Raw genomic sequence first — 25,609 nt, 5'->3', positions numbered from 1 at the left:
CACAGCTTTCAAACAGAACAAACTTATGGTAGACTACTTTAAAACTGTACTAACATCCAAGTAGAGGTAAAATGGGGTGTTTGGTAACAAGAATCACTTAATTTGGGGATTCAAAGAAGCAAGCTACAATCACAAAATATGAGATATTCAGTGGGGTATCTACTGACACAATGTCAACAAGCTTGCTCTTTTTAGGATATTACAGAAATTATCTCTCCACATTTTATTAAAACCTGATAATAAGTACAGGGGATATAGAAAGGGGTCTCAGATGTAACAGTCATAAGGCTGGGCCTCAGATAATAAAGCTGTTTCAAGCACTCTTCCACGCTTACCTGCAGAAGCACCCCTCATATGGCTTCTGGGACAGCACCATCAGCTCCTGACACATTTCTATTAGTTGACTCCTCTTGTGGACCATCATGGCTTCACTTTTCCTGAGCTCCTCTAAAATAGTATTGCTTTGATTTTCATACACTCCATATAATGATTCTCTTCTTCATCAAGAGGCTGATTAGTTTGCTATAGTCTGTCCTGGTCATTTCCTCCCATGGGGTCACATAGTGCTGAAGGAAAAGGGACATCCTAGATCACATCTGGAGAGTATTTGATCCTCTCCACTGAGTTCTTCTATGTTTAAATTCACCTACAGGATCCCACCACGGTGCTGCACACACTGATTTACTGTCCACACTTTTCAGAAAATGTAAATTATTTGATTTTGTACATTTCTTTGTTATTAATAAAGGAAGCAAACAAACCCATCCTTTCCCATTACCATTTTCCTCTATTAAATGAGATTCTGAGGTATCTGGAAATAAAAGGTTTTCATTGATAATATGTTCACTCAAAAATGCAACTTTGGGTCGTGCAGTGGTAGTACAAGCCTTTAATCGTAGCACTTGGGAGGCAGAAGCAGGCAGATTTCTGAGTTTGAGGCCAGCCTGGTATACAGAGTAAGTTCCAGGACTGCCAGGGCTACACAGAGAGACCCTGTCTCAAAAGAAAAAAGAAAAAAGAAAAAACAAAGAAAAAAGAAAAGAAAAATACAACTTTGTACATACATAGCACCCAAAATTCCAAGTGGAGTGATAGAGTCTGATGTACTCTGCTAAACACTCAGAAAATCACCCATTATTATCAAACTTTTCTGTCACACAGCCAGGCCTTTCTCTCTGTGTTCAAAATTGGATTTTGCCTTTAAGTATTTAAGGTTAACAAAAAAGGAATTCCTAGCATGACATCCCATGTATGATCTTCAAATTGTGACTGACCAAGTTTGCAAGATATCTGCCTCTGGTTGACTTTACAAATCAGGCTCATATCCACCAACCTCTGAAAGATTCTTCTCTTCTCTGCCCTTAGATATTCCTCCTGTTCTTGGAACTTCTTCCATAAAGATGCCATTTGCTTTTCAAGTTTCAGCTGTAATAAATAAACAAATAAGCAAATACATAAATAAATAAATATCGTCCTTAGATGAATAATGAGTTACCTGACGGACAAACTCAAGCACTGAACACAATTACTTTAGAGACGGTAGAAGAAGGATCACAGTGTATTTTTAGTAACTATGAAACTTTAGATTTCAGACCATAGAATTACAAAACACAACCACCGTGTGCTCAAAGTGATGTACTGTAATTGAAGATTGTCTGGATAATTAGCATCAGATTGGGATCACCAGATGCTTCTAACCAGCTCATTCCAATGTACTTTTGGGACTTTAAGCAAATGTCACAAGCACTTTTTAAAGATGTAAATTTACAATGATTATACTTTTCAGTGGCATGAATCTAATGAATCATGAAACTAGAAATGATATTTATACTTATGCACCTCTCAAGGAATATTTACATTTTATAGTCATTCCTCGCTCCCTGTTTAAAAAGTGACAAGATTTGGAGTACAGTGGATTCCTCAGAATCAGGACAAGCTTCTTCCTGTGATCTGCTAAGCCTCCCTCTCTTAAGCTCTCATCATTATTTTTTCTCAGAAGCATCACTTACCATTTGCATATAGACACTCACTCCAATGAGGCAGTGTCTGTGACCTCTGTGATCCTGGGAGTCAGAACACAATTGGCAGAGAAGGGCCCTGCTCTCACCACAGAATTTCATCTTTCTCTCTTTGTGGGTCATGCACTTGTGTTCCTCAGAACTCAAATACTTCATGAGCCTGTTTTCTCTCACAGTGGATACCAGATTCCTCATAGTGAGTTTATTTATGAACATCCAATGGGGTGCTTGCCTACACATAGGGCAGTGTCAGATTCTGAAGTCTTCTGAAGAAAGGATGAGACAGGCCTTGCAGAAGGTATAGCCACACCTTAAGAGAACTGGATCCAAAATGATGCCCTGGCAAATGAAGCAGTTGAGTGTTTCCTGGGGGGTTTGCAAAATGTCTGACTCCATTTATCTGAGGGGAAAAACAGAATTATTTTTATCATTGGCGCAGAGAGGAACAAGAGACTAGACAAAATTTGATTCAACATGTGATTAAATTCTTTTTTATTTATTTTTTATTTTCTAAATTCTTTGTTTACATTTCAAACGCTTTCCCCTTTTCCAGTCCCCCCCCTCCCCATATGTCCCATAAGCCTTCTCTACACCCATACTCCAATCACCTCTCTCCTTTTTCTCTGTCCTGTTACTCCCCTACCATGCTGGATCAGGCCTTTTCAGGATCAGGGCCCTCTCCTTACTTCGTCATGGGAGTCATTTGATATGCTATTTTTGTCTTGGGTATTCAGATCTTCTGGGCTAGTTAATATCCACTTATCAGTAATTGCATTCCATGTATATTCTTTTGTGACTGGGTTACCTCACTTAGGATGATATTTTTCAATTCCAACCATTTGCCTAAAAATTTCATGAATTCATTGTTTTTAATGGATGAGTAGTATTCCATTGTGTAAATATACCACACTTTCTGTATCAATTCCTCCATTGAGGGACATCTGGATTCTTTCTAGCTTCTGGCTAATATAAATAAGGCTGCTATGAACATAGTGGAGCATGTGTCCTTCTTGCATGCCGGGGAATCCTCTGGCTATATGCCCAGGAGTGATATAGCAGGGTCCTCCGGAAGTGTCACATTCAGTTTTCTGAGGAACCGCCAGACTGATTTCCAGAGTGGTTGTACCATCTTGCAATTCCACCAGCAGTGGAGGAGTGTTCCTCTTTCTCCACATCCTTGCCAACACCTGCTGTCTCCTGTTTTAACCTCAGCCATTCTGACTGGTGTGAGGTGAAATCTCAGGGTTGTTTTGATTTGCATTTCCCTAATGACTAAAGATGTTGAACATTTCTTAAGGTGCTTCTCAGTCATACAAATTTATTCAGGTGAAAATTCTTTGTTTAGATCTGCACCCCATTTTGTAATAGGGTTATTTGGTTCCCTGGGGTCTAACTTCTTGGGTTCCTTGAGTTATGGGACTCTTTAGATGATCTAGTTGATCCTGATTTAATTTTGGTGTTTGATATCTGTCCAGGAAACTATCCATTTCCTACAGATTCTCCAGTTGTCTTGAGTATAGATTTTTGTAGTAGTATCTAATGATTTTTTTTAATTTCCTCCATTTCTGTTGTTATAGCTCCCTTTTCATTTCTAATTTTGTTAATCTGGATACTGTCTCTGTGCCCCTTGGTTAGTCTGGCTAAGGGTTTATCTATCTTGTTGATTTTTTTTAAAGAACCAGCTCCTGGTTTTGTTGATTCTTAGTATGGTTCTCTTGTTTCTACTTGATTGATTTCAGCCACTGAGTTTGATGATCTCCTGTCTTCTACTCCTCCTGTGTTGAATTAGCTTCTTTTTGTTGCAGGGCTTTCAAGTGTGTCACTAAGCTGCTAGTATATGCTCTCTCCATTTTCTTTTTAAAGGCACTCAGGGCTATGAGTTTTCCTCTTAGCACTGCTTTCATTGTGTCCCATAGATTTGGGTATGTTGTGTCTTCATTTTCATTAAATTCTAAAAAGTCTTTGATTTCTGTCTGTATTTCTTCCCTGACCAAGGTATCATTGAGTAGACTATTGTTCAGTTTCCATGTGTATGTATGCTTTCTATTGATTTTGTTGCTATTGAAGACCACTTTTACTCCATAGTGATCTGATAGTAGGCATGGATTAGTTCGATCTTCTTATATTTGTTGAGGTCTGTCTTGAGAACAATTATATGATCGATTTAGGAGAAGGTCCCATGAGGTGCTGAGAAAAAGGTATATTCTTTTGCTTTAGGATGAAATGTTATATATATATATAATATATATATATATATATATATATTATATAATATATATATATATATATATATATATATACACTAACTCTAATTGGTCCAAAGCTTCAATTAGTTTCACTGTGTTTCTGTTTAGTTTCTCTTTTCCTAATAGGTCCATTGAGGAGAGTGGAGTGTTGAAGTCACCCACAATTATTGTGTTAGGTACAATGTGTGCTTTGAGCTTTTAGTAAAGTTTCTTTTATGAATGAGGGTGCTTTTGCATTTGGAGCATAGATGTTCAGGATTGAGAGTTCTTCTTGGTGTATTTTTCCTTTGACCAGCAAGAAGTGTCCCTCAGTGTCTCTTTTGATGACTTTAGGTTGAAAGTCAATTTTATGTGCAATTAGAGTGGCTACTCCGGCTTATTTCCTGAGACCATTTGCTTGTAAAATTGTCTTCCAGACTTTTACTCTAAGAAAGTGTTTGTCTTTGACTCTAAGATGTGTTTCCTGTATGCAGCAAAATGTAGGGTCCTGTTTATGTATCCAATCTGTTAGTCTATGTCTTTTTATTGGGGAACTAAGTCCATTGATGTTAAGTGATATTAAGGAATAGTGATTATTACTTCCTGTCATTTTTGATGTTGTTTTTTATATTTGATTGTTTATCTTCTTTTGGATTTGATGAAAGAAGATTACTATCTTGCTTTTTCCAGGGTGAAGTTTCCCTCCTTGTATTGGTGTTTTCCTCCTATTATCCTTTGTAAGGCTGGGTTTGTAGAAAGATATTGTGTAAATTTGGTTTTGTCATGGAATATCTTGGTTTCTCCATCTATGGTGATTGAGAGTTTTGCTGGGTATAGTAGTCTTGGCTGGCATTTGGGATTCTCTTAGAGACTGCATGAGATCTGCCCAGGATCTTCTAGCTTTCATAGTCTCTGGTGAGAAGTCTGGTGTGATTCTGATAGGTCTTCCTTTATATGTTACTTGGCCTTTTTCTCTTACTGCCTTTAATATTCTTTGTTTAGTATATTTTGGGTTTTGATTATTATGTGATGGGAGGTATCTCTGTTTTGGTCCAGTCTGTTTGGAGTTCTGTAGGCTTCTTGTATATTCATGGGCATCTCTCTTTTTAGGTTAGGGAAGTTTTCTTCCATAATTTTATTAGATATTTTCTGGCCCTGTAAGTTGTAACTCTTCAGTTTCATCTATGCCTATGATCCTTAGGTTTGGCCTTCTCATTGTGTCCTGGATTTCCTGGATGTTTTGGATTACAAGATTTTTGCATTTTGCATATTCTTTGACTGTTGAGTCCATGGTTTCTATAGTACCTTTGGCATCTGAGATTCTTTCTTCTATCTCTTGTATTCTGTTGCTGATATTTGCATCTATGATCCCTGATTTCTTTCCAAGGTTTTCTATCTCCAAATTTGTCTCCCTTTGTGATTTCTTAGATTTACTTCTGTTTTTAGATCCTGGATGGTTTTGCTCAGCTCCTTCACTTGCTTGTTTGTGTTTTCCTGTACTTCTTTAAAGGATTTTTGTGTTTCCTCTTTCATGATCTCAGCCTGTTGACCAAACTTCTCCTGTATTTCTTTAAATGCTTCTGCCTCTTAGACCTGGCTTTAGAGTCAGAAATAGAAGGACTACTGGGATAATAGATGTTGGTTAGCTGGAGCTAAGAACTTAGTGGTGATTAAGAAAAGACCAGAATCACTGAGGTGAAATCTTCTGGGCAGTGTTTTCTAACAGCAGATAGAGATAGCCAAGACTGTACCTGGTGCTGCAGCTGGACTTGGTAGTGTGTAATAACCCAGGTGCTACAGAATTTGAAGGAACTGTGAAGTTATGAAGGAATTATGAAGAGCAGCTGAGGCTTGGTACTGTTAGAGGCCCGAAAAAGCCATTGGTGAAGGTACAGGCTGAGTAGCAATTGATTAGCCCATGATTGAAGGGATTATGCAAAGAAGTTGAGGCTGGGCACCATGAAGGGAGCCTATGGGAGGCTATTGGTGAAGCCTAATTGTGTTGGAAGACCCATGATATGGGAGATGCCAGTACCAAGGGATGACCTCACCAAGAACAGCAGCAGCAATGGAGTGGAGTGACGTCAACCAGAGCCTAGAGTGCTACAGAGGGCAGGGATGGAGATGGGACCCAAGCCCATGAGGGCCCCGAAGATCATGTGCAGATCTCAGACATTGGAACAAGAAGCTGTGAAGGTTGCCTTGGATACTCTAAGAAGTATCTGAGATGTCAGAACCTTGAGGGTACCTACCAAGGAAAGCTGTTAACACAGAGTAGAACCAGTACAAGAAAATGAAATTTGTTGCAGCTGAATGCTAGATCTGCCAAGAGCAGTCATCAAGAATGAAAGGAATTGGAGATGTGAAGAGTACTTTGACATCAGACATGGAGACGTGAAGTTTGGAGGGTGCACAGCTGGTTTTGTCTTGCTTTAGTCCCGTATTTTTTATCTTTATGCAGGATTATATTTAAGAGACTGCACAAATCTCAGAAGAGACTTTGAACTTTTTAACATTGTCACGACTGTTAAAGACTGGAAACTTTTGAAGTTGGATTAAATGTATTTTGCATTATACTATGACTTGTATGGGCCCTATAGACTCATGTGTTTGAACAAGCCTATGTGATGGGTTGAATATGCCTAACCCAGGGGGGAGCACTATTGGTAACTGCTGTCTTGTTGGAATAGATGTGGCCTTGTTGGAGGAAGTGTGTCCCTGTAGGGATGGGCTTTAAGACCCTCCTCCTAGCCTTGTGGGAGGCAGTCTGCTCTTGGATTCCTTTGGACAAAGATGTAGCGCCCTCAGCTCCTCCAGAGACATGCCTACTTGGATGCTACTCTGCTTGACAATGTACTGAACCTTTAACCTGTAATCCATCCCCAATTATATGTTGCACATATAAAATGTCTTTTTTTCTTTTTTTTTAATTCGATATATTTTTATTTACATTTCAAATGATTTCCCCTTTTCTGGTTTCCCACTCCCCGAAAGTCCCATAAGCTCCCTTCCCTCCCCCTGTTTCCCCATCCACCCCTTCCCACTTCCCTGTTCTGGTATTGCCCAATACTGCTACACTGAGTCTTTCCATAAACAGGGGCCCCTCCTCCATTCTTCTTGGACATCATTTGATGTGGAGATTATGTTTTGGATATTCCAATTTTCTAGGCTAATATCCTCTTATTAGTGAGTGCATACCATGAGTGATCTTTTGAGACTGGGTTACCTCACTTAGTATGATGTTCTCTAGCTCCATCCATTTGTCTAAGAATTTCATGAATTCATTGTTTCTAATGGCTGAATAGTACTTCATTGTGTATATGTACCACAATTTTGTATCCATTCCTCCATTGAGGGATACCTGGGTTCTTTCCAGCTTCCGACTATTATAAATAGGGATGCTATGAACATAGTGGAGCACGTATCCTTATTACATGCTGGGGAATCCTCTGGGTATATGCCCAGGAGTGGTATAGCAGGATCCTCTGGAAGTGATGTGCCCAGTTTTCTGAGGAACCACCAGACTGATTTCCAGAGTGGTTGTACCAATTTGCATTCCCACGTGCAGGGGAGGAGTGTTCCTCTTTCTCCACATCCTAGCCAACACTTGATGTCTCCTGAGTTTTTAATCTTAGCCATTCTGACCGGTGTAAGGTGAAATCTCAGGGTTGTTTTGATTTACATTTCCCTAATGACTAATGATGTTGAGCATTTTTTTAAAGATGCTTCTCAGCCATCCAAAGTTCTTCGGGTGAAAATTCTTTGTTTAGCACTCTACCCCATTTTAATAGGGTTATTTGCTTTTCTGGGGTCTAACTTCTTGAGTTCTTTGTATATATTGGATATTAGCCCTCTGTTGGATGTAGGGTTGGCAAAGATCTTTTCCCAATTTGTTGGTTGCTGATTTGTCCTTTTGATGGTATCCTTTGCCTTACAGAAACTTTGTAATTTTATGAGGTCCCATTTGTCAATTCTTGATCTTAGGGCATAAGCTATTGGTGTTCTGTTCAGGAACTTTCCCCCTGTACCGATGTCCTCAAGGGTCTTCCCCAGTTTCTTTTCTATTAGCTTCAGAGTGTCTGGCTTTATGTGGAGGTCCTTGATCCATTTGGAGTTGAGCATAGTACAAGGAAATAAAGAGGGACCAATTCGCATTCTTCTGCATGCTGACCTCCAGTTGAACCAGCACCATTAGTTGAAAAGGCTCTCTTTTTTCCACTGGATGTTTTCAGCCCCTTTGTCGAGGATCAAGTGGCCATAGGTATGTGGGTTCATTTCTGGATCTTCAATCCTATTCCACTGATCCACCTACCTGTCACTGTACGAATTCCATGCAGTTTTTAACACTATTGCTTGGGAGTAGTGCTTGAGGTCAGGGATACTGATTCCCCCAGAATTTCTTTTGTTGTTGAGAATAGTTTTAGCTATCCTGGGTTTTTTGTTATTCCAGATGAATTTGAGAATTGCTTTGTCTTAATCATAGTATCTCTTCACAGCAATGAAAACCCTAACTAAGACACTAAGCATATGGTTTATTTTGCTTTCTTTGTTTTGTTTTTAGTTTTTATAATTTTTTTTACTATATGGTCTCACCTTGTAGCCTTGACTGGGCTGGAACTCACCTAGTATATAGATGTGGCAGGCCTCAAACTCATAAAAATAAGCCTTCCTCTGTCTCTTTGGTGCTGGGATTATAGCTATGTGCCTTCACACCAAGCTTAATTATATCTTTTTGAAAGACACAATGTGTGACAACTACTACATCAATTCTGGTCTTATTAATCAAGTATATGAGTAATGTCCCTATGATAAAACCATCATTAGTTATGTTTTCTATTACTAACACCAAAAAAAAAAAAAAAACCCAACTGGAGCTGGAGTCCCAAAAGTGAGCACTCTTAAAGCTAGGTCCAGTGCACCACAGGAATTATTGTCAGGCTTAGAAGAAAGTCCAGTCTTGTGGTTTTCAAAACCAGGGAGATGAGGGAACAAAAGATTAATATGTGACTGAAGACCAGAAAGCCCTATTTAAGATTGGTCTTAAAGCAAGATCCTCTTTTTGTCTCAGTAGGTCACCCCACATCCATATATGGGTACTACACTGGTTGCACTCACTGGATTTGAATACATAAATAATTTAGGAAGGATGACAAGAATTTGGGAGAGAGGCTGGAGGGGAGATGATGTTGGGGTGGACCTTCTAAGAAATGAGCAAGGAAAAGGGGAGGGAAAGAGGGACCTTGAAGAGATAGAGATTCCACAAGACCAACAGTATCAACTAACTTGGACCCTTAGGGGTTCCCAGAGACTGAACCACAAACTTAAGAACATACATGGGCTCTACCAAGCCCCCACATCACCCCCTGCACACATATATTGTAGATGTTCAGCTTGGTCTTAATGTGGGTCCCCAAACATCTAGAGCAGGGGCTGTCCCTGAATCTGTTACCAAACTGAAGATCCTGTTCACCTAACTGGGCTGCCTTGTCTGGCTTCAGTGGAAGAGGATATGCCTAGACCTGAAGTGACTTGATGTGCCAGGGAAGGGAATAGCCAAGGGAAGGCCTCCACCTCTCAGAGGATAAGCTGAAGGAGGTTGGAAGGAGGGTATGTGCGAGGGAGACCGGAAGGGGGGTGAAGTGAATTGGATGTAAAGTGAAGAAACTATTTTTAAAAGAAAAGAAAGAAAACAAGTCTTCCGTAAACAAAGCTAGGTACATGCCCACTGAGAGTACATATATGTACCATTCTGAAGACTTCTTCAGGATTTGAGAACCTCAGTAGGAATGTCAGGCTTGCAGATCTCAGAACTGTAACATGAAGTGCTTGCTATTTCCTTCCTGGCAAGTGTTTCTGGCTCTAGTGCTTTCAAAGGTTCTAAGAAAATATAGTTTATTAGTTTGTTTCTTCCCCTTGAGACAATTCTTAAAATTGCATTCTCTAAAAATCAAGCATTTTTTATCTACATTCCAAACACTGGCCCTCCTCCTAGTCCCCTACACAAAGTCTCACTCCATGCCATCCTCCTCCCCCTTCTTCTCTGAGACAGTGAGACCATCCCTGGGTATCACCCAATCCTGAAATATCAAATCTCTGCAGGGTTAGATGAATTCTCTCCTACTGCAGCCAAAAAAGGCAGTCCTGTTGGGGACCAGATTCTACTGACAGTCTTCGGGGACAGCCCCCCTCTCCAGTTGTTGGAGAACCCACATGGAGACTGTGCTGCACATTTGTTACCCATGTGCTGGGGCCTCCAACTGTCTATGCTCTTTGGTTGGTATCTCACTCTATGAGAGCTTCCAAGGGTCCAGGTTTGTAGTCTCTGTTGGTCTCTGTGAAGTTCCTATCCTATTTAGGGCCTTCAGTCCTTCTGCTAGCTTCCATAAGATTCCCAACCTCCTTCCATTTTTTCTCCTCTGTGTATTTATATGTTTCAGTCAGCTTCTGGGTATAGCACCTCAGAGGACAGTTATGCTAGGCTCCTATCTGCAAGCATAACAGAGTATCATTAATAGTGTCAGTAAATGTTGCTTGCCTATGGGATGGGTTTCAAGTTGAGCAGGTTGTTGGTTGGCAATTCCTTCAGTCTCTGTTCTACCTTTGTCCCTGCATTTATTTTAGACAGGACAAACTGTTGGGTCAAAAGTCATGTGTATATGGCAGGATTGGGTGGGATATGTGTGTGTGTGTGTGTGTGTGTGTGTGTGTGTCCCTGTTTGTGTGTTGTTGTCTTTTTATCCCTCTACTGGGGATGCCGCATGACTACTCGGGGTGGCCTCTTCTGGTTTAATGACCCCACTGATAGACATCTAAGCCAAGGTCACCTGCATTGACTCCTTGGAGCCTTCCCCATCCCACATCTCTAGCATTTCCTAGAGATTTCCCCATCACCATCTTTCATTTTGATTTTGTTTATCTGGGTGTTTTCTCCTTGTCTGTCAGTTCATCTGAATAAGGGTTTGAAATCTCACTGATTTTCTCAAAGAACTAAAGAATTATTCCCTTTGTTTCTATTTTATTGATTTCAGTCTTCAGTTTATTTCTTGTAATGTAGTACTTTGTAGATTTCTTCTTTTTGTTCTAGAGCTTTTAGGTGTGCTATTAAGTTGCTAGTATAAGTTTTTCTCTAGCTCTGCTTTTGTGTTCTGGAGACAGAGTTTCTCTGTGTAGTCTTAACTATCATGGAATTGGATCCACAGACCAGGCTTGGCCTTGAGCTCAGAGACCCACCTGCCTCCCAATGGGGATGGGATAAAGGTGTGAGACCCCACCACTCAGCTTCACTCTAGTTGTTTTTTGAAGGCACTTGGTACTGTGACCTTGCCCTTTAAAACTTCCCCTGTTATCAAGTCCCATAATTTTGGGTATGATGTATATTCATTTCTAGTCAATTCTATGGAGTCTTTAATAGCATTACTTCTGTCTTCATGAAGTAGAAGATTGTACAGTTTCCATGTGTTTGTGAGCTTTCTGTTGTTTCTTGTGCTGTTGATATCAAGCTTTATTCTGTGATGGCCTTATAGGATACACTGAATTATTTCAATTTTCCTGTATCTGTTGAGACTGACTTTGTGTCCAAGAATATGGTCAATTTTAGAGCAGGTTCCATGAGGGGCAGAGAATGTATAAATGTTTGTGTTTGGGAAAAATGTTTAAATGAACACAAGCACACAATGGGCCAAGTTTACTTAGTACAGGGGCCTTTGAAAGAAATTTTCACATTAAATGCCACTGGCGGCAATATTATTTAAGTATGAAATATAAAACCTAGGGAGAGTTATACTACTTTATAAAAGTGCATGTAAATCTTGGTTTTATTTATCTTTAAGTTGTTTCATATGGTTTTTGATTGGTTGGTTGTTGTGTTGTTTTTTTGTTCTTTTTAGGGAGTTTTTGGTTTGTTTGTTTGTTTGTTTGTTAGCTTGTTTTTTTTGTTTTTTTTTTTTTGTTTTTTTTTTTTTGGAAAAAGGCTCTCTTTTATGTAGCTGCTGCTATCCTGAAATCAGTTATGTAAACTGGCCTTAAATTATTACATCCACTTGCCTCTGCCTCCCAAGTCCTGGGATTAAAGGTATGTACCACAATGCTCTACCAATATTTGTTATTATTACCAAAATCATAGGTTAAGCCACCCCTCCTAAAGTTTTAATGGAATCAGTTATATAAACTGGCCTTAAATTAACACATCCACTTGCCTCTGCCTCCAAAGTCCTGGGATTAAAGGTATGTACCAAAATGCTCTACAAATATTTGTTATTATTACCAAAATCTTAAGTAAAACACCCCTCCTAAAGTTTTAAAGGTACATAGTGACAACCATGTAATGAAAATAAAGCAGCATTAGAGAACTTTGGAGGCAGAGGCAAGTAGAGCTCTCAGTTCTAGTACAGCCTGGTTGACAAAGCGAAGTGAAGATCAGCCAGGGCTACACAGAGAAACCCTATCTCCAAAAAATGGAGAGGGGTTAGAAAGGAAGAAAAAGAAAGCAGAGAAAGAGAGAGAGAAGGAAGGAAGAAAGAAACAAAGAATCAAAGAAACAAAGACACAAAGAAATATATAGGAAGGAAGGAAAGAAGGAAGGAAGGAAGGAAGGAAGGAAGGAAGGAACGAAGGAAGGAAGGAAGGAACGAAGGAAGGAAGGAACGAAGAAAGGAAGGAACGAAGGAAGGAGTGAAGGAAGGAATGAAGGAAGGAACAAAGGAAGGAACGAAGGAGGGAATGAAGAAAAATAAAGAAAAGAAAGCTTTCACAGAAATGTACAATTCTGGTTCATTACTTGGAAGAGATTTAATTGCAAATTAATTAAAACAGCTGGCCCCTGTCTAAATGGCTTATCAGAGAGGATGGTCTAGATGAATTTTCGAAGACCTGGTATTCATTGTTCTAGATGAGTTGCTTTCTTTACCTAGGTGTAGTGGGTCCACAAGTGACACCCACACCTGAGTGAGCACCAGCAATTCAGCCTGCTGAACTGACTAACCTTGTAATACCCCTTTGTCTTTACATTATAGAGAATCAGATATTGACCTCTGGGCACTGGACTTAGATTTGATAAGAGCAAGAGAGAAGAAAATGTACAGTTTTAACAATATCCTGAGTTGTTTAGGGGTTCCTATAGAACCCTCCTTGGAAACAACTCAATTAGAAGAAAGCCATTCTCAGTGCTGGAAGCTTCGGTTGGTGACAAGAGATGTCCAGTTGAGGAGGCCTCCCCATCATTTAGGAGCCCATTCATTTAGATCACTTCATATCTGTATATACAGAAGGAAGCTTTTGCTGTATTAGGTTCCCATGCTATGATTCAAATAGTCCTTAATTTTAGCTGTCTCTCCCCATATTTTCAGTTTTCCCTGTCCTCCTGTTCCTTCCCTACTTGATCTTCTCATTCAAGCCCCATCATGTGTCCATCTATAACTACCTATTACAAAGTCCTTTTCCTTGAAGTGAGTAAGTATGTATCCCCTTACTCTATATGTAACTGCTGAAGTCATACAGATTATATCTCATGTTTACAAGTGGCTTATAACCACTTATAAATTAACAGTTAAAATCCACATCCAAGTGAAAAAAATGCTATGTGTGCCTTTCTGTGTCTGGGTTACCTCAATTTAACTTTATAGCTCATTGTATTTGCCTGCAAGTACTTTTTTCATTAATTAATTTATTCACTTTACATCCCTATCACTGTCCCCAGTCCTGATCCTCCTCTCAGAGAGTCCCTCTACCCATGCCACTCCCATTCTTCTGTGGGAAAGTGGGATCCTCTTGGGTATTCCCCTACATGGCCCAACAAATTTATGCATGGTTAGTCTCTCTCTTCTCTCTCTCTCTCTCTCTCTCTCTCTCTCTCTCTCTCTCTCTCTCTCTCTCTCTCTCTCTCTCTTGGGCAGGAAAAGCACAAATCAGCCTTTGTTGGAAAAATGGATTCCACAGCCCGGCAACAGTTTTAGGGACAGCCCCAGTTCCAGTTGTTGGAGGCCCCAAATGGAGAATGAGCTGCATTTCTGCTACTTAAATGCTGAGGGCCTCTGTCTAGCCTGTGTAAGTCCTTTACTTGGTGGCTCAGTTTCTGAGAGCTCCTCAGTGGTCCAGGTTAGATGACTCTTGGTTTTCGTGTGGAGTTCCTATCCCAGTCAGGGGCTTCCATCACCCCCCTCCCCCAACTCTTCAGTAAGAGTCCCCAAGCTCTGTCCAATGTTTGGCTCCGTGTCCCTGCATCCCTTTCAGTCAGCTACTGGCTGGATCCTCTCAGAGGACAGTTATTGAAGGCCCCTGTCTGCATGCATTACAGAGTTTAATTGGTAGTGTTTGCTCATTGCATGTGCCTTAAGTTGGGCTGGTTACTGGTAGACAATGTCCTCAATTTTTGCTCCATCTTTGTCCCTCTATCTTTTTGTAAACAAGACAAATTTTGGGTTAAAAGCATGTAGGTGGATTGGTGTCCTTATCCGTCTACTGGAGGTCTTATTTAGCTACAGGAGACAGCCTCTTCAGGCTCTCTCCTATATATTCCCAATGCTATGAAACTCAACTAAGGTTACCCACATTGACTCCTGGGAGCCTCCCCCATCCCAGGTCTCTGGCATGTCCTAGAGATGCCTTCCACCCCTATCCCAGCCAGCTGCAAATTTCTATTCATTCTCCTGGATCTCTCTCTTTCTCTTGAATCTCCCATACCTGATCATGAACCCCTCCCTTTTCCCTCCTCATCCCCTCTCTTAGCCAGTTCCCCTGTCCCTCTGCCTTCTATGACTATTTTATCTTCCCCTTCTAAATGAAATTCAAGAAGCCTTGCTTGGGCCTTACTTCTCATTTTGCTTCTTTGTGTCTATGGAGTATATCATGTGTTTACTGTGAAAATTCCTTTCAAAAGTTTCATAGGCTAAGTAAAACTTGGCCAATTGTGTGGTAAAATTTGAAGGTGACGGAATCCCTACTACATCATGGTGAGGAAACCAAGATTGTAACCAGATCAAAAGAAAATGCCACAAAAGAGAGTACTGCTCATCTTGTGGTTACTCCCAAAATTTTGTATTTTTTTAATTGATTTATTTATTTTATGTAAGTACACTATAGCTGTCTTCAGGCACACCAGAAGAGGGCATCAGATCTTATTACAGATGACTGTGAGCTACCATGTGGTTGCTGTGGAACTCAGGACCTCTGGAAGAGCAGTCAGTGCTCTTAACCACTAAGCCATCTCTCCAGCCCTTGTATTATTTTTAATGCAGCACAGAGCACATTTTTGTGTTTCTGAACTTAACTTGGTCCCCTTCTGACCCTCTAATGTGTTATAAAACAGCCAAGTAGGCCCACAGAAGAAGCTAAAATGAAGAAACTACCTGATCTTGGATTTTCAACCTAAAAAAGAAAATGCTATCACAGATCCTCACAGACTACTATCACTCCATGGGTTAATATCTAATAAATACTCAAATATTTGTTGTTAAAGATATATTTAACATTGCCTGTATCCACATGGATAATGCATGAGTTGGTATGTTTCTATGTATTAAAATTTTATATAAAACTGGAAATACTATTAAAAAACATTTGACATCTACTTTTTTTTCAATGAGATACATTCACATGATGAAAAGAATTCCCCAAAATGATTCCTTGTGGTTGTTCCCACATTTGATTTTTCTACAATTAACCTTGGAATCAAGGCAAACTTCTCTTCTGTATGAATATGCTGAAAGGGGGCGACTCATTCATCTCTGAAAGATTCTCTGTATTCATAAAATGAATTACCAATAATAAGCTCTTGGTAATATAATGAAAACAGATCACAGTTGGGAAAACTAATCATTACACATTTATTTCTCACTAATGCACCAGATACATGGCACAGAGATAAAGGTTAAAGACCTGTTTTCATTAAACAATTCTTAATTTGCAGTAACTTTCTCCTACCAACGTTTACAAAGATGTCCTTAGGGTAATGAGCATTTCACTCTGACATGACAAAGAAACTGAAAACCGCTACCTACTATTTTTCAGGCTGCTGAGTCTATTACTACTCACCACTTGTGTTCAGAGTCTCCCAGCAGAGTGCATTTAATTTCTGATGGCCGCAAGAAAAAGCTGAAAGTTGCAACCTATTTCCAGAGATAAGAAAATAGTCTCTCAGCACATGTAATTGCTCTGCTACCCAGTATTATTTCTTTGTACACATTTTGTGATGTATGCCAATGATCGGTTTCTTTTGTTGTTATTGGTTTTTAATTTTTTAACTTAAACACTTTACGTCCCACTCACCACCACCCCCTTCCAGGTCACCTCCTCCCACAATCCTTCCCCAATCACTTCATCCTGTTCTCCTATGAGTGGGTGGGAGGCACCTGGGTTTACCTCCCCAAACTCTGGCACTTCAAGTCTCTGTTCAGCTAGGCACTTCCTCTCCCACTGAGGCCAGACAAGGCATCCCAGGTAGAACAACATATCCAGAGTATAGGAAACAGCTTTTGTGATAGCCTATGCTCCAAATGTTTGGGACCCACATGAAGACCAAGCTACTCATCTGCTGCATATGAGCGGGGAGGCCTAGGTCCGGCCTGTGTATATTCTTTGGTTGATGGTTCAGACTCTGAGGACCCCAAGAGTCCAGGTTAGTTGCCTCTGTTGGTCTTCATGTGGAGTTCCTATCCCTTTTGGCCCCCATAAACAGTCCTCCTATTTTTCCATAAGCATCCTCAAGCTCCATCCACTCTTGGACTGTGGGTGTCTGTTTCTGTCTGAGTCAGTTGCTCAGTGGAGCCTCTCAGAGGACGACTTGCTTCTGTCTGCAAGTGTAAGAGTAACATCAATAGTGTTAGGAATTGGTGCTTGCCACATAGCACAGCACCTGGACCACCTCTCCATACTAATGAGGCATCTCAATAACCTTAGCCTCCAGCCAATGACCTTCCCTTCCCGGATATTCTCACACCCTTCCCCAACATTGGATAATCCCTCGTTTACCCAGTATAAAGCCTCTGTGTTCACATCCACCCCCAATAAAGCAATACAAACAAGCTAAGATCATCTCAGAGAGCTTCTTCATTAATGATCACCTCAGGGAAGGTCTTCACCTAAAAGAAGCCATAAATTCCTGAAGAAGACCTCTCTCTTCTTCCACCCCTCTGTCACTAGCTCCAAAACAGACCAATGTCCTTCCTCTCTTGTAAGTGCTAAGAGGTTTCTCACACTGAATACATACATGGTCTTTTTTCTGGTTATGTGTCCTCTGATGTACTATAAGGTCTAATTCACTGGTAAAGGTTTTCTTACTTTCAAGGCATTTATAAGATTTTCTCACTGAGTTTGTTGCTTGGTGTTTAGTGAGATTACACATGACATCTGTCTGAACAGAAACTTGCTCACTCATTATGCTTACAAGAAGTCAGTACCATTTGAAGTCTCTTAGATGGAGTAACTTTTTTCAGTAATTTTCCCTCATTTGTATCTTTCCCTTCTCTGATTTATTGAAAATCCTGCTGTCCAGGTTGAATCTTGGAATGCTGACCTACCTGCTAAGGACATCCAATGGATTTCCCTACTACACAACAGCAATTGTATTGCTCTCCAGCACACAATCCATGAGGCTCCAAAGAGAGATGTGTATTCATATATCCATCCAACTCCTCATGCTTCACTCCTGAACAGTTTCTATTACTTACAACAGAACTTGAAATATTCATGGAGTATAAATAAAAAGTGTTTTCTAATCCCTCTGCTTCCTCATTTGCTTTATTGTGGCCATTGGAGGTAACTTGCCACAAATGTCTCTCTTGATTCTTCTGGTTAGTCTCAATTATGGCATCAACACCGCAGAAGACTAAAAATACAAACAAACAAAGAAGCAAAAGAACTTTCCATGTATTATTTTTAAGAGTTTCTAATGCGACTCTCATGTTTATGAAAAAATTTCTAGCCTACTAACACATACTATTATTAAAATCATAGTAAGTATTAGCTTATAAACTTTAGTTGACTCCTTTAATTTAATATACTGAAATACAGTGATAAATTTGCTAGCATTAATATATTAGTAAAGTATTGCTTCATTTTATTTTTGTGAAGAAGTATTTTGTTAAAATATCTACCAATTGCTAGTTATAGTTTTCCACTCAGAGAATGGTTACACTTTTTTTACAAGGTTCGAGTCACATGTATACCTTAATATATGATAGTGATAACCTTTCTTTCTGTCATTCTCTTTATTCTCCTCTAAAAGGCAATACTTTCTAGGACATCCTCTTTACAGATTATGAGCAAACTCTGATAAGCTAATTCCTAACTTGAAGCTTCCATTATGGCCACAAATTTGCATCTTGTATGCTTAGAGTTATTACAAATGACAACAGACTGTGAGTATCAAACCTGAAATTTCTTCCTTTCTACTTCCACCCAAAACATTCCAGTTTGAGGGCTCAATTGAACAACATATCCTCTTCTTTTCAGAACCAAAATAAATACAAGTAAACTCCTGTTTACCACTCTGCACAAACATGTATGCTGTACATCTCTAAAATATGTGGCTACTTGCGATACTGATAAGCCCTAACATTTGCCTCCAAAGTGGTGATGCATGTACCAGCTTCTAGTAATTCGTCAATTCTCAAGGATGTTGGCACGTTTCAGAGACTTGACTTCTCTTAGTTTCATAAAAAGTGGCTTCTTTGTTGCTTTAGAATGAGAGAAGCAAAATTAAAAAAGTGCTACATTTAAATTACAGCCTTCATCCAAAAAAAAGGAAGAAGAAGAAGAAGCTTGAGTTCTTCAACTTGAAAACCTGTCTCTTGGGGCTGGAGAGATGGCTCACTAGTAAAGAGCACTGACTGCTTTTCTGAAAGTCCTGAGCGCAAATCCCAGAAACCACATGGTGTCACACAACCACCTGTAATGAGATCTGATGCCCTTTTCTAGGTTGTCTGAAGACAGCTACAGTGTACTTACATATAATAAATTTAAAAAAAATTGTTGAGGTCTGTCTGGTGACCAATTTTATGATCGATTTTGGAGAAGGTCCCATGAGGTGCTGAGAAAAAGGTATATTCTTTTGTTTTAGGATTAAATGTTTTATATATATATATATGTATATACATATATATATATATATATATATATATATATATATATATATATATATATATATTAAATCTAGTTGGTCCAAAGCTTCAATTAGTTTCACTGTGTTCCTGTTTAGTTTCTGTTTTCCTGATTGGTCCATTGAGGAGAGTGGAGTGTTGAAGTTACCCACAATTATTGTGTTAGGTGCAATGTGTGCTTTGAGCTTTAGTAAAGTTTCTTTTATGAATGAGGGTGCCCTTGCATTTGGAGCATAAATGTTCAGGATTGAGAGTTCTTCTTGATCCAGCATTGTAGGGGAATACCAGGACAGAGAAAAGGAGGGAGGTGATTGGAGAATGGGTGGAGATAAGAAGGCTTATGGGAAATATGGGGAGTGAGGAATCGGGAAAGGGGAAAGCATTTGGAATGTAAACAAAGAATTTAGGAAAAAAAAAGGCCAATGGAAGTCACATTTAAAAAAATTAAAAGAAAAAAAAAAAAAAAAAAAAAAGCTGGGCAGTGGTGGCCCATGCCTTTAATCCCAGCACTTGGGAAGCAGAGGCAGGTGAATTTCTGAGTTGAGGCCAGCCTTGTGTACAGAGTGAGTTCTATGACAGTCAGGGATACACAAAGAAACCCTGCCTCGAAAAAACAAAAAACAAAAAAAGAAAAGGAAAGGAAAGGAAAGGAAAGGAAAGGAAAGGAAAGGAAAGGAAAGGAAAGGAAAGGAAAAAGGAAAGGAAAGGAAAGGAGAAACCCGTCTTGATTTCTTTCTCAAATAAAAACACCCCTTCCAATGGATTCTCATTATGATTTCTTACACCATAGCTCACAGCCTAACTTCTAAATCTGTTTCTGTATTATCTCATCAACTTCGTAAGTGAAATACTCTAAAACTTTAAACACTATCTGTTACTCATTATACTCTGGTTCAACATTACATTTACTTGTTTGTGACTCCTCACTATAAATACACTTATCTGTCTTTGTTGAAATTAATTCAATGAAGTAAGGACATTACTTTTACATTTTTTCTTTCTTTTTTTTAATATTTATTTTATTTTATTCGATATATTTTTTATTTACATTTCAAATGATTTCCCCTTTTCTGGTCCCCCACTCCCCGAAAGTAACAAAAGCTCCCTTCCCTCCACCTATTCTCCCACCCACCCCTTCCCACTTCCCTGTTCTGGTTTTGCCCTATACTGCTACACTGAGTCTTTCCAGAACCAGGGGCCAATCCTCCATTCTTCTTGTACCTCATTTGATGTGTGGATTATGTTTTGGGTATTCCAGTTTTCCAGGCTAATATCCACTTATTAGTGAGTGCATACCATGATTGATCTTTTGAGACTGGGTTACCTCACTGAGACAGGGTTTCACTGTGTAGCACTGGCTGTCCTGGAACTCACTCTGTAGACCAGCTGGCCTTGAACTCAGAAATCTGCCTGACTCTGCCTCCCAAGCACTGTAATTAAAGCTGTGTGCCATCACTACCTGGCTACTTTTACATTTTTATTTATATAAAATATATATAAGAACCAGCACTTGCAATCTGCTTCATTAGAATGTGCTAAAACAAAAACAAGCACATGAAATATGTCTGAAAACAAAATCCCCATGAGCCTGGAGTGCAAGAGGCCATTGAAACTACAAAAAAGAAGAAGTACCAAAAAAAAAACATCAAATTACAGAAGTCAGAGGTTAGATGGGGGGCTGGGGGAGGGTCTAAACTATTTCATCAAATTGAAATACAGGAACATATGCAAGAAAATTGTCCTTGCAGACTACACAACAAACACGTTTGAGCCCTCAGATACGGAACTGGGGGATAAACTGAAGATATGGCCAACTTTTGTTATACAAGGTCTCCCATCCACATGGACCAACAACCAACCTGGCAGAGTCTTGTTTGCAAGTTCTTCTACTGTCCATGGCTCCTCTCCCTCTTCCAATTTGAAGATCAACTCAGGTTTAGGGATGCATTGCACTGTTAATAGGAAATAATATAGGACTTGGAAACATTTTGCTAATCAGGTTCTTTGAAGAAAGGTAAATCCAGGTTTTTATGATCTAGGCAACAAAAATACAAACGTGGACCTTTCACTAGAGAGCAGTGAATAATCATACAGGGGCTAGAACCATAGCCCTCAACCTTACAAGTACCCATATATTTACTGCAGGGAAGGTGCTTGCTCCTGAGACTTACCCAGTGACAGCAGGCTACTATATGTCTCCAGCATCACATTCCTGTATAGCATCTTCTGAGCATTGTTGAGATTTTGCCACTCCTCCCAGGTGAACTTCACAGTGACATCCTCAAGTGACACCATCTCCTGTAACAGCACATTTCTCCTCAATCAATTTATTCTAAGCTTGTAAAAAGAAATCTGTAGACAAGCTTCTCTTAAGGGGTAGAAGGCTCTCATGTGTATTTTACATTATAATATACCTAGTTTATGTAGTATAAAAAGTAAACAACCATAGACTGGTCTAGAAATAATTCCAATATTGAAGATTCCAATTTTGAAGATGGCTAACAATCTTCAGCCAGCTGTGTTAATTTAACATATAGTCTCCACTTTTCCTGAGAAGTTACAGCTTATTTCTTGATACACAAGGCTACCTCTCCCCTCAGAGGCCAAGCCTTGGGTCCTTAAAGTTGTTAATTTGCAACTGAATTGGATACTTCAATATTGGAATTATTTCTAGACCAGTCTATGGTTGAGTCAGCTGAACACAGTAAGGAGAAGAGTCATTTTAACTCTTCTTTAGATTAATTTTTCCTGAGCTAGCTTAACAGTCTCCATGTTCTGTCCCACAAAGTCTAAAAGCTTGAAGCTAGGCAATTTATCTAACTTGGGACATTTGACAATTGAGGTAAGTCAAGAACATATACCCAATATAGCTCTTATGTTACCATGGTCTGGGCATTCAGCATATACATTTTGTAATTATGATAATTTTGAGAGTGATACAGCTATGGGTTTTAGAGGCCCATTGCCACTTTTCCACAAGTTTATAGGCTACAATGGTAGGAGCAAAATTTAACCCTCCAAGATTAAAAAGGAAATCTCAGTGAAAATGTATTTGATATCAAGTAGGTTCCTTTGACCATGGAATTACAGGTTTCTTTTGTTTAATCCTCAAAACACAGGTTTGGGTCTGGTCTTAGATAAAAGGCTCAGATCTAGTCCTTGCCAAGGACTAAAGGTGGATCCAAGGGCACAAAAAAAAAAATGTTTTGTCTCTGTTTCAATACTAGAAGTTAGGATCTTAAAATTTTCAGTGTATAATGTTCATGGAATGTTTGTTACAGGCCCTTGCTCCTAACTATTGACTTTTAGAATTTTTAGGTAAATGGCTTTCAAAAGTTGTTAAGATATATTAATTGGCTTTATCTTATATTTCCCTCATTTTAAGCTTGCCACAGAAGGTCTTAAACCTCTGTTTTCAAGGTAGGAAACATTTGTTCCTTGCTTCAAGCAACAATCAAATTTATTATTAATGGTTGATCTATTACATGGCAAGCATTTTTAGGCAAAATTAATAATTGTTATCCAAAAGATAACTTATACTATCAGATCACATGTTTATTCCTTTGTTTCTCCCTGCTTCAACACAGATACCTGAATTGGGTGCTATAGCAGCTATTTTTAAGATATTAAAAGTCAAGCTTTTAATAATAGTAGATATATATATATATTATATATATATATCATGGTTTATAATTGCTTAAAATTGGTCCGTTTTTAATACTGCTAATTCTTAATATTTACAGTTTATGCAAATGTGATTCAAATTTCTAAGAACAAAGGATATGTTCTCTAAATGACTGTCCTTTAGGTATTTGAAATAATTTTATATTTTGTGCACATCAAATTATAAAGATTTGTTCTTGATGTCCTCAATTTCTACCTCTACCACGTAATGGTGTTAATCCTAGAGGACTTAGTTATTACAGATAAATGATATTCATATTTCTAATTTAGAAGATTAAAAAATATGTGCATGTGACTAATGATTCATTTTTAGGCTGTCTAGTTGCAACTGCTCTAACAGAAAAAGCAACTAAAAATGCTATGTTTATTTTATATAATTACATAGTTATTGCCTATGTTATGGGTTATACTTTGTGTTCCAACTTAAATTAATAAAACAATATCTTCTTGGAAGAGAGAAGAGAGGGGAAATCGTGTCCCTGTGCATATCATTTATATTATGCTTGCATGTTTTTAAGAAAATTTTAAAATTTAGATGCTTAGAAACTCCTTGCTAAATGTATATGACATCTTGTAATTAGGCATATTGATGTCTAGGTGAAATGAAGGAATTCACTTATTGACATATGCCATGATCCTGATTTAATATTGGGGAAGGCATGTCCCCTATGTTTTTTCCACAGAATGCTGCAGAAGATATGCTAAGTGTGCTTGCTGAATGCCCAGACCATGGTAACATAAGAGCTATATTGGGTATATGTTCTTGACTTACCTCAATTGTCAAATGTCCCAGGTTAGATAAATTGCCTAGCTTCAAGCTTTTAGACTTTGTGGGACAGAACATGGAGACTGTTAAACTAGCTTAGGAAAAATTAATCTAAAGAAGAGTTAAAATGACTCTTCTCCTTACTGTGTTCAGCTGACTCAACCATAGACTGGTCTAGAAATAATTCCAATATTGAAGATTCCAATTTTGAAGATGGCTAACAATCTTCAGCCAGCTGTGTTAATTTAACATATAGTCTCCACTTTTCCTGAGAAGTTACAGCTTATTTCTTGATACACAAGGCTACCTCTCCCACCTCAGAGGCCAAGCCTTGGGTCCTTAAAGTTGTTAATTTGCAACTGAATTGGATACTTCAGGGACAAATTAATCCTATTCCACCTTTAACTCTTGACCTTGTTTGTTAAGCAGACTGGCTGTCTACACCCAGGCTCACCTGGATGGAGAGATTGCATGTCTGTTAAAGACACTTGCAAACCCCCCTGGCTTCAAAACTTACACAAGTGGATCTCCAAAGAGGGAGCCACAGAGAACTCAGATCTATGTGTGTTTGTTTAAGAACAAACATGGGTACCAGTGAGACGTGTGAGGCAAAGCACTGCATGGGGAGGTGAATTTCTGCTTCTGAGTCCCCAGGAAGTACACCTAATTGCATAGGGGTTAACGTTGAGAGGCTGTCCTTAAAATAATAAGGGAGCCTATTACCCCTCCTCTGAAAAAGACGTTATACAATATTTAAGAGGAATTACGGTCAATGCTTCCCCTCCTGGTTAAGGCCCGCCTTCTTATGAAGGATATTTATCCACTTGTTTTCTACCTCCTCGTGTTCTAATTAATAAAAAAAGGGAGGACATGTACAGAGCCATATTGGGGCAGTCTTGCACTTGGTCAGAGTTTGACTTTGGTCAAGGTTAACTCCTCCCAGATAGCCAGGATCCTGCTCCACCCAGGGTGGAGTGCTCAAAGTAAAGGTTAAGTTCATTGTTCCTCCAGGTCTAGGAATTCCTGAATTAAGCAGGTGACCCACCCAGCTGCCAGAGCAGTCAAGATGAGGACCTCCAAGAGAAGCTAGACAACTTCCACGGAACTCAGCCTGGAGTCTGGGGGGAAGGGTTTGCCCAAACTGTTAAAAGGTCTGGCGCCATTAAAGTTTCGGGCTTTGATCAGTGAATATTGTCTTAGCCATACTTCTTTGCGCCCCTCTTCCCTATTTATTCCTCAGCTTCTGTTCCAGAAACCCACTTCGTAATAGCTGCAGGCAGCTATGGAACCCTACACAAAAATACAAACGTGGACCTTTCACTAGAGAGCAGTGAATAATCATACAGGGGCTAGAACCATAGCCCTCAACCTTACAAGTGCCCATATAGTTACTGCAGGGAAGGTGCTTGCTCCTGAGACTTACCCAGTGACAGCAGGCTACTATATGTCTCCAGCATCACATTCCTGTATAGCATCTTCTGAGCATTGTTGAAATTTTGCCACTCCTCCCAGGTGAACTTCACAGTGACATCCTCAAGTGACACCATCTCCTGTAACAGCACATTTCTCCTCAATCAATTTATTCTAAGCTTGTAAAAAGAAATCTGTAGACAAGCTTCTCTTAAGGGGTAGAAGGTTCTCATGTGTATTTTACATTATAATATACCTAGTTTATGTAGTATAAAAAGTAAACAAAAAATCCTGATGCAATTAATTAATTAATGTGCAACCTGATAATATTAAAATTAAAGCCTTCACTGTTGGTGTAAGAGAACCCAGACTACTCAGGTAACCAGGCCTTAATCAGATAGGACTTCATGTCAA

General features: G+C 39.2%; 2 protein-coding genes and 1 pseudogene across 2 annotated transcripts in view; all 3 read right to left on the bottom strand.

Annotated features, from left to right (window-relative positions):
* Positions 1-2,113, bottom strand: part of LOC127689812 (nucleolar and coiled-body phosphoprotein 1-like) — a 50,194-nt gene extending 48,081 nt beyond the window's left edge. The window contains exons 1-2 of the mRNA XM_052189395.1: positions 2,010-2,113; positions 1,334-1,425 (exon numbers count right to left, since the gene is read on the bottom strand). Of these exons, the coding sequence (XP_052045355.1) occupies positions 1,334-1,425; positions 2,010-2,018 (101 nt within the window). The 5' untranslated portion in view covers positions 2,019-2,113. The remainder of the gene's footprint in view (positions 1-1,333; positions 1,426-2,009) is intronic.
* Positions 1-25,329, bottom strand: part of LOC127689388 (zinc finger protein 39-like) — a 236,606-nt gene extending 211,277 nt beyond the window's left edge. The window contains exon 1 of the mRNA XM_052189038.1: positions 25,209-25,329. The gene's annotated coding sequence lies outside the window, so the exon portion shown is untranslated. The remainder of the gene's footprint in view (positions 1-25,208) is intronic.
* Positions 16,805-21,630, bottom strand: LOC127689389 (zinc finger protein 717-like; annotated as a pseudogene).
* Positions 25,330-25,609: the final 280 nt, after the last annotated feature.

This window comes from Apodemus sylvaticus, chromosome 7 (assembly GCF_947179515.1).
Source record: "Apodemus sylvaticus chromosome 7, mApoSyl1.1, whole genome shotgun sequence".
Classification (NCBI taxonomy): Eukaryota; Metazoa; Chordata; class Mammalia; order Rodentia; family Muridae; genus Apodemus; species Apodemus sylvaticus.
Note: the sequence above shows the minus strand (reverse complement) of the source record. Positions and strands in the feature narration are given on the sequence as shown.